At 38.5% G+C, this 15305-nt stretch overlaps 1 protein-coding gene across 1 annotated transcript; it reads right to left on the bottom strand.

Moving 5' to 3' along the window:
* Window positions 1–232: 232 nt before the first annotated feature.
* LOC128639480 (small proline-rich protein 2D-like) lies at window positions 233–3300 on the bottom strand. Its single transcript, XM_053691621.1, has 3 exons — window positions 3148–3300; window positions 2474–2572; window positions 233–503 (listed from the first exon to the last, which is right to left on the bottom strand). Exons 1-3 carry the CDS (start codon window positions 3194–3196, stop codon window positions 400–402), a joined length of 252 nt encoding a protein of 83 aa, XP_053547596.1. The 5' UTR covers window positions 3197–3300; the 3' UTR covers window positions 233–399.
* Window positions 3301–15305: the final 12005 nt, after the last annotated feature.

Here is a 15305-nt window from a genome sequence, read left to right as displayed (position 1 = left end):
AAAGTGCATTACAAAATGTTGTGGCGCTATACAAATACATTGCAATAATTATATATATATATATATATATATATATATATATATATATATATATATATATATATATATATATTTATATACATGCACACACACACACACACAAACACACATATTTTAACATGTCTTTAATGTAATTTCCAAAATCAGGGCTCCCACTTTAGGTTTTAGCTAAAGATTAAGGTACAAACACAAATTTATATAGTTTAAATTATTTTTATTGGTGATATTGATGAAGGTTTTACAATAAGTTCTCATTGTTCACCTACAGATCTGTAAACACAATCTCCATAATTAAATTTAGATTATGAGCATAAATGTATAAGGTTAAAGCGTAAGGCGTTGTCTCTCAGTTTGGTGACTTCATTTCTTAGTTCCACCTCCGTGTCCCCCGTGTCCTCCTCCTCCTCCTCCTCCTCCATGACCACCGTGGCCCTGTTTTTGGCAAGGATCAGGTGCACAGGGGTCTAAAGAGAAAGGAAAAAAATGAATATGTTAATTACTTTATTTTTCTTGCATCTACAAAGAGCATTTTAAAATGTATTATAGTTTTGTTACTGAGAATATTTTATTTCTTTGTGAGGCATAAAATCAGTGGCCAATCAGTTGGCTTTTTGGAAATCAGGGACTAGTGATAGGCTGGCTTTGTGGTATAGGAATAACCTACTGCAGCCTTAACATCTCATCATGGCACACAGTTCCTCAACTGTGAGTTAAACATTTATTCAAAAATAGTTTAAATAAAAAAAATTCATTTAGATATTGAAAATCTTTGGCTTTATTCCAAAAAGTTAAAGGGACATGGAACCCAATTTTTTTCTTTCATGATTCAGATAGAGCATGCAATATTTAACAACTTTCTAGTTTAGTTCTATTATTAGATTTGCTTTGTTCTCTATCTTTTGTTGCAAATCAGGGACTTAAAGGCACAGTACACTGTAAAATGGTTTTTTTTGAATGTATTTTCAACGACTTGTTATACCAGCTGCAGAGTATAAAACGTATGAGAAATTGCATTTTTCAGTTTATTTGTGCATATGAAGTAGCTGGTTTTGTGCTTTTAGACCACAGCCTATTACAATGGGTTGAGCCTCAGGTAATATCAGATCTCATTATGTTATCACTTTGTGTACACACACTTGTTTCCTTATCTTATATTTGTCTAGAAAACCAAATCTCAATACTTAGAGAGAACAATGGAAAATGATCGTTTTATTACTTAACCATCATGCCCCCCCCCCACACACACACACACACACTGAGAGTGTAATCTCTTCTGCTGGCTGCGTTTACTTAGGCTATTCAATAGAATATACTCCAGTATAGAAACTTTCAGTATAGGTTGGGATACCACAGGCTAGATCAGCTATGTCAAATGCCAAAATAGGGGTAAAGGAGCTACTTGTAAACAATTTAAAACACTCCAGCAGGTAAAATGAATAATTGGGAACAATTTAAAGGGGAGGAATTTTTGGGGTGAACTGTCCCTTTAAGCTCAGTACTATATGGCAGCCGTTTTGAAATTATGTTATCACTTTAAAAGAGCCCTAGATGCCACTGCCAGCTTTATTTCCTGCCATGTAGCGCTCCAAACGCCTGCCTAGGTATCTCTTCAACAAAGAATACCATGGGAACAAAGCAAATTTGTTCCCATGGTATTGGAAATGTTTTGTTCATTCAATAGAGTAAGTTGATTTATGTTCTATATAATTAATTTAAACACCATGAATCTGCCAAAGGATTTCACAATGTACCATCGTTTGCCTATTTGCTGGCAGCTATGATATTAAATGTAATATTTCTTGTGACTGTTGTTTATAAATATCTTAAAATGTAAAGTTACAAATATAATAAGAATACGCAAATGAAAGGCTGCATAAACACTTTAGAAAATACTGAATATGAATAAATATTTTTGTATACTAGTACATACATTTCATCTATACCCTGTGATTGGCTGATCAGTGCTAACCCATGTGTTAAATGCTTAAAGTGTTTCTGTCTTACGAACTGTCCCAGTTTTCCAGAGACAGATACAGTTTTCTGTCTTGTGGTATAAACGTTCTGGGAGTCTGTCTTGTGTTGTATAAATCTGCCCTGAGATGTGGGCAGGAAATGTATTTTGTATTTAGCACCCTTTTAAAGGGACATGATGCTCTAAAATTGCTGCTGCTATTTCAAATACAAAATATGTAAAAGTTGAGTACCATGTCTTTTTAACAGCTCTTCTGGGAAGTAATATTATCATATGGTGCCTATACTGCTTGTTACTTTTGTAATATATTGACAATATGCTTTCTAATAAATTTTTTCCAAATTGAAATAAAGTGTAATAGAGCAAAAAAAGTTATTACCCAGTTTTAACAAGACCTATGTAGTGTAGTCTATACATACTAACATATAAAGTAATATTTGTATCGGCTTAGCATGAGCGTACCTTGGCATTGTGGGGTTGGTACCACCTTACAGGGATCCTGGCATTGTGGGGTTGGCACCACCTTACAGGGATCCTGGCATTGCACGTCTGGGACACAGGCTGGAAAAAAAACATTGGGGACATTCTATCAAATTGTTTTATATAACTAGTATAATTTTACAGCAATTACTTTGTAAATTGTTATAACAAGATTCATGTTAGTATCAAACTAATTGCATTGATATTGTATATCATTTTTAAATAAGAATAGACAAAACAAACTACTGACATGTTCTTGTAACTTATTGTAATTGCTAGTCTATGTTTTATAGATACTATTGCATTATAAGAGCTCAACTATATTGACACTTTTAAAATTGACACTTTTAAAATACATCACTTTTAAAATACATCAACTATAATAATAAACACAAGAAAACGACAAAAAAACAAACATATATTGTATATAAAATTTCCATTTGTGTATTATATCATTGCATTAATAAATACCTGTGAATGTCACATTAAAAATCTATAACTAATGAAGACAAAACAAATAACATTGGTTTAAGTTGTAAAGTGAAATCCTGTATCAATGGACCAAATAATAAAATGGTTAAAACATTTCCCACTCAGCAAATAACATATACAGAGATGTAATAGCAAAACCTTTGACCATGAGATAAGTCACTTACGGTCTTTGCACTTGTCTACCTTCTGGTGTCCACCCTTAGTTCCAGACATGGTTATTCCTCTTGATGGTCTCTAACTTTTAGAGATCAGATCTAGTGGTGAGTAAGCTGTGTGTGAAGATGGGCTTTTATACAAAATATTAAGGCATTGCCTAATGATTGCATAATCTTCAACTTGTTTGTATCAACCAGTTAGAGTCTTTCACAACCTATCCTAATGTATTCTTGTTTCATCTCATTTCCATTTTTTATTTGCATACCCAGAGGACAGGGTGTTTCCTTTAAAAAAAAAAAAATAATGCTAATAAAGTTTCAACACTTAAATTTCAATTATCCCTATTCAGACATGATAGCAAACGTTCACCTACATTAGATTACACACCATCTAATCAAACCATTAAATCAAAGTGATATATATCTGTTCATATTGTGACATCTTAGTGACCATTTACCCATACACCTGATGGCCACATCAGGACCCTTCCTTTCCCCCTTGAATTGCCTGAGATCTTTTTAACATGGATTAAAAAAATGTGCTGGAAATATTACATAAAGATTCTGGTTGATGTTGACTTGATAGCTTTATGCAGTCAATGCAGATTGGTTGGGTAAACAGTCATGACACAAATCTACTGTTCCATCACATCCAAAAAGTGCTGTATTAGCTTGCGATCTGGTGAAGCAGAAGGCTTTTAGAACACTAAAAGCCTTCTGTGTACTAGCCACTGTTAAGTGCTAGCCTGCTCTCTTGCACTGGTTACAGTACAGTGCCACACCATCTGGTAAGCATAAAATCTTCTTTTATCCGTACCTGCATTCCAGACGATATCACGCTATTGTGGCGCCCTCTCTCTATTCTTCTTCAACATTTTCCATGTTCTCAAAACAAGCTTGAGATAGCGTGCTTTGTAGCATGGTGCTGTATCTTGCTGGCAGTAGCCATAAGAAGATGGGTAGACTATAGTCATAAAGGAACACACATGGGACTAAATTACAAGTGACGCGCTAATGATAGCACAGGGCCCTATACACAATGTCATTAGAGAGCAACTTGATATTACATGTCCATGGTAAATCAAATATATAAAAGAATAGTTAACGAGGCCAATATTGCCCTTGCAGAAGCTATACTTTCAATGGCTATCGCAACTGGGCTAAATAGCGCTCATATTACAAGTTTAGGTTATACAGTATGTTGTGCTTGAGCACAAGCTGAAAGTGTGCTAAACTATGTAGCATGACTTAAAGGGACAGTCTACACCAGAATTTTTATTGTTTTGAATGATAGATCATCCCTTTATTACCCATTCCCTAGTTTTGCATAACCAACACAGTTATATAAATACACTTTTTACCTCTGTGATTATCTTGAATCTAAGCCTCTGCAAACTGCCCCCTTATTTCAGTTCTTTTGACAGTCATGGATTTTAGCCAATCAGTGCTGGCTCCTAGGAACGCCACGTGTGTGAGCACAGTGCTATCTATATGACACACATGAACTAACACCTTCTAATGGTGAAAAACTGTCAAAATGCCTTTAGAGAAGAGGCGGCCTTCAAGGGCTTAGAAATTAGCATATGAACCTCCTAGGTTTAGCTTTCAACTAAGAATACCAAGAGAACAAAGAAAAATTGGTGATAAATGTAAATTGGAACATTGTTTAAAATTACATGCTTTATCTGAATCATGAAATTTTATTTTGGACTAGACCTGAAGTAAAGATTAATGGTTAAAACATAGATTTTACAAAACTCTTTTAAAAATGTATTAAAAGAAAGCTATTCATATTACACACAAATATACATTTATTTTTTAAATATACATTTAATATTGATAAAAAGGTTTTAAAAGGGTTAAACAAGGATATTGTATATTGCAAAATAACTGGAAAATGTTCCAATATATGTATATGTCTAAATATGTGTATGTGTGTATGTATGTGTATATATATATATATATATATATATATGCATGTCTATATATGTGTTTATATATGTAAATATGTATGTGCATACATAGACACATACGTACATACTGTGTATATACACGTATAAACATATATATATATATATATATATATATATACACATATATACACATGTTTCTGACATTTATTATCAGACTGTTTTTACAAATCTACAGACACACAGACTGCAGCTGGAATGTTGTGCTACTACACATGTTTATGACATATTTATTATCAGACTGTTTGTACAAATCTACAGACACACAGACTGCAGCTGGAATGTTGTGCTACTACACATGTTTATGACATATTTATTATCAGACTGTTTGTACAAATCTACAGACACACAGACTGCAGCTGGAATGTTGTGCTACTACACATGTTTATGACATATTTATTATCAGACTGTACAAATCTACAGGCACACAGATTGCAGCTGGAATGTTGTGCTACTACACATGTTTATGACATATTTATTATCAGACTGTTTGTACAAATCTACAGACACACAGATGACAGCTGGAATGTTGTGCTACTACACATGTTTATGACATATTTATTATCAGACTATTTGTACAAATCTACAGACACACAGACTGCAGCTGGAATGTTGTGCTACTACACATGTTTATGACATATTTATTATCAGACTGTTTGTACAAATCTACAGGCACACAGATTGCAGCTGGAATGTTGCGCTACTACACATGTTTATGACATATTTATTATCAGACTGTTTGTACAAATCTACAGACACACAGACTACAGCTGGAATGTTGTGCTACTACACATGTTTATGACATATTTATTATCAGACTGTTTGTACAAATCTACAGGCACACAGACTGCAGCTGGAATGTTGTGCTACTACACATGTTTATGACATATTTATTATCAGACTGTTTGTACAAATCTACAGGCACACAGACTGCAGCGGGAATGATGTGCTACTACACATGCTTATGACATATTTATTATCAGACTGTTTGTACAAATCTACAGGCACACAGACTGCAGCGGGAATGTTGTGCTACTACACATGCTTATGACATATTTATTATCAGACTGTTTGTACAAATCTACAGACACACAGACTGCAGCTGGAATGTTGTGCTACTACACATGTTTATGACATATTTATTATCAGACTGTTTGTACAAATCTACAGACACACAGACTACAGCTAGAATGTTGTGCTACTACACATGTTTATGACATATTTATTATCAGACTGTTTGCACAAATCTACAGACAAACAGACTACAGCTGGAATGTTGTGCTACTACACATGTTTATGACATATTTATTATCAGACTGTTTGTACAAATCTGCAGACACACAGACTACAGCTGGAATGTTGTGCTACTACACATGTTTATGACATATTAGATTATCAGACTGTTTGTACAAATATACAGACACACATACTACAGCTGGAATGTTGTGCTACTACACATGTTTATGACATATTTATTATCAGACTGTTTGTACAAATCTACAGACACACAGACTACAGCAGGAATGTTATGCTACTACACATGTTTATGACATATTTATTATCAGACTGTACAAATCTACAGTCACACAGACTGCAGCTAGAATGTTGTGCTTCTACACATGTTTATGACATATTTATTATCAGACTGTTTGTACAAATCTAAAGACACACAGACTGCAGCTGGAATGTTGTGCTACTACACATGTTTATGACATATTTATTATCAGAATGTACAAATCTACAGACACACATACTGCAGCTGGAATGTTGTGCTACTACACATGTTTATGACATTTTTATTATCAGACTGTTTGTACAAATCTACAGACACACAGACTACAGCTGGACTGTTGTGCTACTACACATGTTTATGACATATTTATTATCAGACTGTACAAATCTACAGACACGCAGACTACAGCTGTAATGTTGTGCTACTACACATGTTTATGACATATTTATTATCAGACTGTTTTACAAATCTACAGACACACAGACTGCAGCTGAAATGTTGTGCTACTACACCTGTTTATGACATATTTATTATCAGACTGTACAAATCTACAGACACACAGACTACAGCTGGAATGTTGTGCTAATTCAAATGTTTATGACATATTTAATATCAGACTGTACAAATCTACAGACACACACACTACAGCTGGAATATTGTGCTACTACACATGTTTATGACATATTTACAGGGAGTGCAGAATTATTAGGCAAGTTGTATTTTTGAGGATTAATTTTATTATTGAACAACAACCATGTTCTCAATGAACCCAAAAAACTCATTAATATCAAAGCTGAATATTTTTGGAAGTAGTTTTCAGTTTGTTTTTAGTTATAGCTATTTTAGGGGGATATCTGTGTGTGCATGTGACTATTACTGTGCATAATTATTAGGCAACTTAACAAAAAACAAATATATACCCATTTCAATTATTTATTTTTACCAGTGAAACCAATATAACATCTCAACATTCACAAATATACATTTTTGACATTCAAAAACAAATCAGTGACCTATATAGCCACCTTTCTTTGCAATGACACTCAAAAGCCTGCCATCCATGGATTCTGTCAGTGTTTTGATCTGTTCACCATCAACATTGCGTGCAGCAGCAACCACAGCCTCCCAGACACTGTTCAGAGAGGTGTACTGTTTTCCCTCCTTGTAAATCTCACATTTGATGATGGACCACAGGTTCTCAATGGGGTTCAGATCAGGTGAACAAGGAGGCCATGTCATTAGATTTTCTTCTTTTATACCCTTTCATGCCAGCCACGCTGTGGAGTACTTGGACGCGTGTGATGGAGCATTGTCCTGCATGAAAATCATGTTTTTCTTGAAGGATGCAGACTTCTTCCTCTACCACTGCTTGAAGAAGGTGTCTTCCAGAAACTGGCAGTAGGACTGGGAGTTGAGCTTGACTCCATCCTCAACCCAAAAAGGCCCCACAAGCTCATCTTTGATGATACCAGCCCAAACCAGTACTCCACCTCCACCTTGCTGGCGTCTGAGTCGGACTGGAGCTCTCTGCCCTTTACCAATCCAGCCACGGGCCCATCCATCTGGCCCATCAAGACTCACTCTCATTTCATCAGTCCATAAAACCTTAGAAAAATCAGTCTTGAGATATTTCTTGGCCCAGTCTTGACGTTTCAGCTTGTGTGTCTTGTTCAGTGGTGGTCGTCTTTCAGCCTTTCTTACCTTGGCCATGTCTCTGAGTATTGCACACCTTGTGCTTTTGGGCACTCCAGTGATGTTGCAGCTCTGAAATTTGGCCAAACTGGTGGCAAGTGGCATCTTGGCAGCTGCACGCTTGACTTTTCTCAGTTCATGGGCAGTTATTTTGCGCCTTGGTTTTTCCACACGCTTCTTGCGACCCTGTTGACTATTTTGAATGAAACGCTTGATTGTTCGATGATCACGCTTCAGAAGCTTTGCAATTTTAAGAGTGCTGCATCCCTCTGCAAGATATCTCACTATTTTTTACTTTTCTGAGCCTGTCAAGTCCTTCTTTTAACCCATTTTGCCAAAGGAAAGGAAGTTGCCTAATAATTATGCACACCTGATATAGGGTGTTGATGTTATTAGACCACACCCCTTCTCATTACAGAGATGCACATCACCTAATATGCTTAATTGGTAGTAGGCTTTCAAGCCTATACAGCTTGGAGTAAGACAACATGCATAAAGAGGATGATGTGGTCAAAATACTCATTTGCCTAATAATTCTGCACTCCCTGTATTATCAGACTGTTTGTACAAATCTACAGACACACAGACTACAGCAGGAATGTTGTGCTACTACACATTTTTATGACATATTTATTATCAGACTGTTTGTACAAATCTACAGACACACAGACTACAGCTGGAATGTTGTGCTACTACACATGTTTATGATATATTTTTCATCAGACTGTTTGTACAAATCTACAGACACACAGACTGCAGCTGGAATGTTGTGCTACTACACATGTTTATGACATATTTATTATCAGACTGTACAAATCTACAGACACACAGACTACAGCAGGAATGTTGTGCTACTTCACATGTTTATGACATATTTATTATCAGACTGTTTGTACAAATCTACAGAAACACATACTGCAGCTGGAATGTTGTGCTACTTCACATGTTTATGACATATTTATTATCAGACTGTTTGTACAAATCTACAGACACACAGACTGCAGCTGGAATGTTGTGCTACTTCACATGTTTATGACATATTTAATATCAGACTGTTTGTACAAATCTACAGACACACAGACTACAGCTGGAATGTTGTTCTACTACACATGTTAATGACATATTTATTATCAGACTGTTTGTACAAATCTAAAGACACACAGACTGCATCTGGAATGTTGTGCTACTACACATGTTTATGACGTATTTATTATCAGACTGTACAAATCTACAGACACACAGACTACAGCTAGAATGTTGTGCTACTACACATGTTTATGACATATTTATTATCAGACTGTACAAATCTACAGACACACAGACTACAGCTGGAATGTTGTGCTACTACACATGTTTATGACATATTTATTATCAGACTGTACAAATCTACAGACACACAGACTACAGCTGGAATGTTGTGCTACTACACATGTTTATGACATATTTATTATCAGACTGTACAAATCTACAGACACACAGACTACAGCTGGAATGTTGTGCTACTACACATGTTTATGACATATTTATTATCAGACTGTACAAATCTACAGACCCACAGACTACAGCTGGAATGTTGTGCTACTACACATGTTTATGACATATTTATTATCAGACTGTTTGTACAAATCTACAGACATACAGACTACAGCTGGAATGTTGTGCTACTACACATGTTTATGACATATTTATTATCAGACTGTTTGTAAAAATCTACAGACACACAGACTACAGCTGGAATGTTGTGCTACTACACATGTTTATGACATATTTATTATCAGACTGTTTGTACAAATCTACAGACACACAGACTGCAGCTGGAATGTTGTGCTACTACACATGTTTATGACATATTTATTATCAGACGGTTTGTACAAATCTACAGACACACAGACTTCAGCTGGACTGTTGTGCTACTACACATGTTTATGACATATTTATTATCAGACTGTACAAATCTACAGACACACAGACTACAGCTAGAATGTTGTGCTACTACACATGTTTATGACATATTTATAATCAGACTGTTTGTACAAATCTACAGACACACAGACTGCAGCTGGAATGTTGTGCTACTAGACATGTTTATGACATATTTATTATCAGACTGTACAAATCTACACACAGACTACAGCTGGAATGTTGTGCTACTACACATGTTTATGACATATTTATTATCAGACTATTTGTACAAATATACAGACACACAGACTGCAGCTGAAATGTTGTGCTACTACACATGTTTATGACATATTTATAATCAGACTGTTTGTACAAATCTACAGACACACAGACTGCAGCTGGAATGTTGTGCTACTACACATGTTTATGACATATTTATTATCAGACTGTTTGTACAAATCTACAGACACACAGACTACTGCTGGAATGTTGTGCTACTAGACATGTTTATGACATATTTATTATCAGACTGTACAAATCTACACACAGACTACAGCTGGAATGTTGTGCTACTACACATGTTTATGACATATTTATTATCAGACTATTTGTACAAATATACAGACACACAGACTGCAGCTGAAATGTTGTGCTACTACACGTTTATGACATATTTATTATCAGACTGTTTGTACAAATCTACAGACACACAGACTGCAGCTGGAATGTTGTGCTACTACACATGTTTATGACATATTTATTATCAGACTGTTTGTACAAATCTACAGACACACAGACTGCAGCTGGAATGTTGTGCTACTACACATGTTTATGACATATTTATTATCAGACTGTTTGTACAAATCTACAGACACACAGACTGCAGCTGGAATGTTGTGCTACTACACATGTTTATGACATATTTATTATCAGACTGTACAAATCTACACACAGACTACAGCTGGAATGTTGTGCTACTACACATGTTTATGACATATTTATTATCAGACTATTTGTACAAATATACAGACACACAGACTGCAGCTGAAATGTTGTGCTACTACACATGTTTATGACATATTTATAATCAGACTGTTTGTACAAATCTACAGACACACAGACTGCAGCTGGAATGTTGTGCTACTACACATGTTTATGACATATTTATTATCAGACTGTTTGTACAAATCTACAGACACACAGACTACTGCTGGAATGTTGTGCTACTAGACATGTTTATGACATATTTATTATCAGACTGTACAAATCTACACACAGACTACAGCTGGAATGTTGTGCTACTACACATGTTTATGACATATTTATTATCAGACTATTTGTACAAATATACAGACACACAGACTGCAGCTGAAATGTTGTGCTACTACACGTTTATGACATATTTATTATCAGACTGTTTGTACAAATCTACAGACACACAGACTGCAGCTGGAATGTTGTGCTACTACACATGTTTATGACATATTTATTATCAGACTGTACAAATCTACACACAGACTACAGCTGGAATGTTGTGCTACTACACATGTTTATGACATATTTATTATCAGACTGTTTGTACAAATCTACAGACACACAGACTGCAGCTGGAATGTTGTGCTTCTGGATTTTTTACCAAAGGTGAATGACAGAATAAAGTCTACATCTAATAAAGCTTCTTAGCAAAAAATAGTTTCTTTCACAAAACAATTATATTGTAATTACATGGAAGTGACTTTAACAGTTATCATGATAAATTAGTCGAGTCACACTGAGGTCACAAATGATAGTTATAAAAGTAATTGTTCTTCTAACAGGAACACATATTACAAATTAATATAATGGGAAGAGTCATTAAAATAAAAATGAAAAAAAAAAAAAACGTTAAGATGTTATATTTCCACTTGTACCTTGAATGATGTATACAACATATGCAAGATCACTGTTTAAACATAAAAATAATCATGAAAAAAGTTAGAAAGTGAATGTTTGATTACAACTGTTACTCAAGTAGAATATATATAAGGGAGCTGCTTAAAAAATACAGAAATATTATAATTATATGTGTACAATTATAAACAGAGGTGCAGACCCTATAATAATAGTATATATGCAAAAACAAAAGAAAGATAGTAAGGATAAGTAATCCTCACATAAAGATAGGGAATTCAGCACTCTCAACACATAGATAGTCCTAAAAGATATATCTATATAAATAGGATCTTAAAAATTATTCAAGAGGCAAGTGTAGAGCTTGATAGAGACAAAGAACAAAACCTGAAACAACCAGCATGCGTTTAAAGCACTAACATTTTATTAATTAACTAGTCCTAAAGCCCGTTCACACGGGCCGTGTGGTTTATTTTTATTTTTATATTCTCTCTCTCTCTGTGCCCTATCTCTCTCTCTCCCCTCTTTCTCCCCCCTGTCTCTCTCACTCTCTCCCCCCTGTCTCTCTCACTCTATCCCCCCTGTCTCTCTCACTCTCACTCCCCTGTCTCACTCTCACTCTCACTCCCCTGTCTCTCTCTCACTCCCCTGCCTCTCTCTCCTCCCCCCTGTCTCTCTCTCTCTCTCTCCCCTGTCTGTCTCTCTCTCTCCCCTCTCTCTCTCTCCCCCCCTGTCTCTCTCTCTCCCCCCCCCTGTCTCTCTCTCTCCCCCCCTGTCTCTCTCACCCTCTCCCCTGTCTCCCTCTCCCCTGTCTCTCTCACCCTCTCCCCTGTCTCCCTCTCCCCTGTCTCTCTCACCCTCTCCCCTGTCTCCCTCTCCCCTGTCTCTCTCTCCCTCTCCCCTGTCTCCCTCTCCCCTGTCTCTCTCACCCTCTCCCCTGTCTCCCTCTCCCCTGTCTCTCTCACCCTCTCCCCTGTCTCTCTCTCCCTCTCCCCTGTCTCCCTCTCCCCTGTCTCTCTCACCCTCTCCCCTGTCTCCCTCTCCCCTGTCTCCCTCTCCCCTGTCTCCCTCTCCCCTGTCTCCCTCTCCCCTGTCTCTCTCTCCCTCTCCCCTGTCTCTCTCTCCCTCTCCCTTGTCCCCCTGTCTCCCTCTCCCCTGTCTCCCTCTCCCCTGTCTCCCTCTCCCCTCTCTCCTCTCTCCCTCTCCCCTGTCTCCCTCTCCCCTGTCTCCCTCTCCCCTGTCTCCCTCTCCCCTCTCTCCCTCTCCCCTCTCTCCCTCTCCCCTCTCTCCCTCTCCCCTGTCTCCCTCTCCCCTGTCTCCCTCTCCCCTCTCCCCTCTCTCCCTCTCCCCTGTCTCCCTCTCCCCTGTCTCCCTCTTCCCTCTCTCCCTCTCCCCTCTCTCCCTCTCCCCTCTCTCCTCTCTCCCTCTCCCCTCTCTCCCTCTCCCCTGTCTCCCTGTCTCCCTCTCCCCTGTCTCCCTCTCCCTTGTCTCCCTCTCCCCTGTCTCCCTCTCCCCTGTCTCCCTCTCCCCTGTCTCCCTCTCCCCTGTCTCCCTCTCCCCTGTCTCTCTCTCCCTCTCCCCTCTCTCCCTCTCCCCTCTCTCCTCTCTCCCTCTCCCCTCTCTCCCTCTCCCCTGTCTCCCTGTCTCCCTCTCCCCTGTCTCCCTCTCCCCTGTCTCCCTCTCCCCTGTCTCCCTCTCCCCTGTCTCCCTCTCCCCTGCCTGTCTCCCTCTCCCCTGTCTCCCTCTCCCCTGTCTCTCTCTCCCTCTCCCCTGTCTCCCTCTCCCCTGTCTCCCTCTCCCCTGTCTCCCTCTCTCCTGTCTCCCTCTCCCCTATCACCCTCTCCCCTGTCTCCCCTGTCTCCCCTGTCTCCCTCTCTCCTGTCTCCCTCTCCCCTGTCTCCCTCTCTCCCTCTCCCCTGTCTCCCTCTCCCCTGTCTCCCTCTCCCCTGTCTCCCTCTCCCCTGTCTCCCTCTCCCCCTCTCCCCTCTCTCCCTCTCCCCTCTCTCCCTCTCCCCTGTCTCCCTCTCCCCTGTCTCCCTCTCCCCTGTCTCCCTCTCCCCTGTCTCTCTCACCCTCTCCCCTGTCTCCCTCTCCCCTGTCTCCCTCTCTCCCTCTCTCCCTCTCCCCTGTCTCTGATCAGCTGCTTTCAACGGCTATTTGCTAAGTGGGTTGTCAACGGCTAGTGCAAGGGTGTGATAGGCGGCTAGGCTAGTTGCGTGCGCGTGGGTTCGCGTGCGCGTGCGCATTGTGTGATAGGCTAGTAGGCTAAGTGGGTTGTCAACGGCTAGTGCGAGGGTGTGATAGGCGGCTAGGGTTCGCGTGCGCGTGCGCGTGCGCGTTGGCTCAAATCAGTTTTGTGAGTGTGCGTGCGCAGCAAGGGGGGTCAAAGTGCTAACAAACATGCTAAGTGGGTTGCGCGTGCGATCAACAGCTGGCCAAGGGTGCGCGTGCGATCAGCGGCAAGAGTTTGTCTGAACTGCGCATGACGGCTTCAGACAAACTCTTGTCTTTTATAATATAGGATCACCAAAATAGAAAAAAGAAATATAATATTTCAAGCTATACATGATATCAATGAGAGACTTCTCTTAGGGGGTACAACAGAAATGTGAAAATAGATAGGTGTAAAAATAGGCTTCAGAGAGGAGAAAATCTACAACACCTCTATCAGTGGACAACCCCAAAATGAGAATAAGGGATATGTTGTCATGATAGTAACTTGAGGATCTATGTAGTAAACTCCAAAGTAAAGCCAATCAAATAGATATAAAGCCATCAATACACAAATATGCATAAATAAACAAATTTCAATGTTTGCAATTTAATGGTTGTGATAACAGATGCAGCAAAACACGGGAATCTTATACCGGTTATCAGAGGGCAGTCCCAAAATGAAGGGTTATAACTGTCTTGATATATATATAGAGGATCTATGTGTTTAGAAAGGGGTATGGCATAAATGCAGAGATCGTAAGTTGTGAAATACAAATAACACAACTTTAAAGTACCAAAGAAAGCTCTTTAAACAAAATGACACAGTTAGCATAGTTGCCAACAGTCCTTGATTTCCAGGGACAGTCCCTGGATTGTGTTGTATGTCCCTGGATTTTTTTTGTCCCTGGAAATGTCCCTGAAAATCTCTTTTGTACAACATTTGTTGGTTGTATATATATATATATATATATATATATATATATACA

Source organism: Bombina bombina, chromosome 9, assembly GCF_027579735.1.
Source record: "Bombina bombina isolate aBomBom1 chromosome 9, aBomBom1.pri, whole genome shotgun sequence".
Taxonomy (NCBI): domain Eukaryota; kingdom Metazoa; phylum Chordata; class Amphibia; order Anura; family Bombinatoridae; genus Bombina; species Bombina bombina.
Note: the sequence above shows the minus strand (reverse complement) of the source record. Positions and strands in the feature narration are given on the sequence as shown.

Bases quoted from the DNA above. Each gene is read 5' to 3' on its own strand.
- LOC128639480 (XM_053691621.1), bottom strand. From the start codon at position 3,196: ATGTCTGGAACTAAGGGTGGACACCAGAAGGTAGACAAGTGCAAAGAC. The intron at 2,573-3,147 runs GTAAGTGACTTA...TTTTTTTTCCAG, and splicing joins GGTAGACAAGTGCAAAGACC to CCTGTGTCCCAGACGTGCAA. The intron at 504-2,473 runs GTACGCTCATGC...CTTTCTCTTTAG, and splicing joins ACCAACCCCACAATGCCAAG to ACCCCTGTGCACCTGATCCT.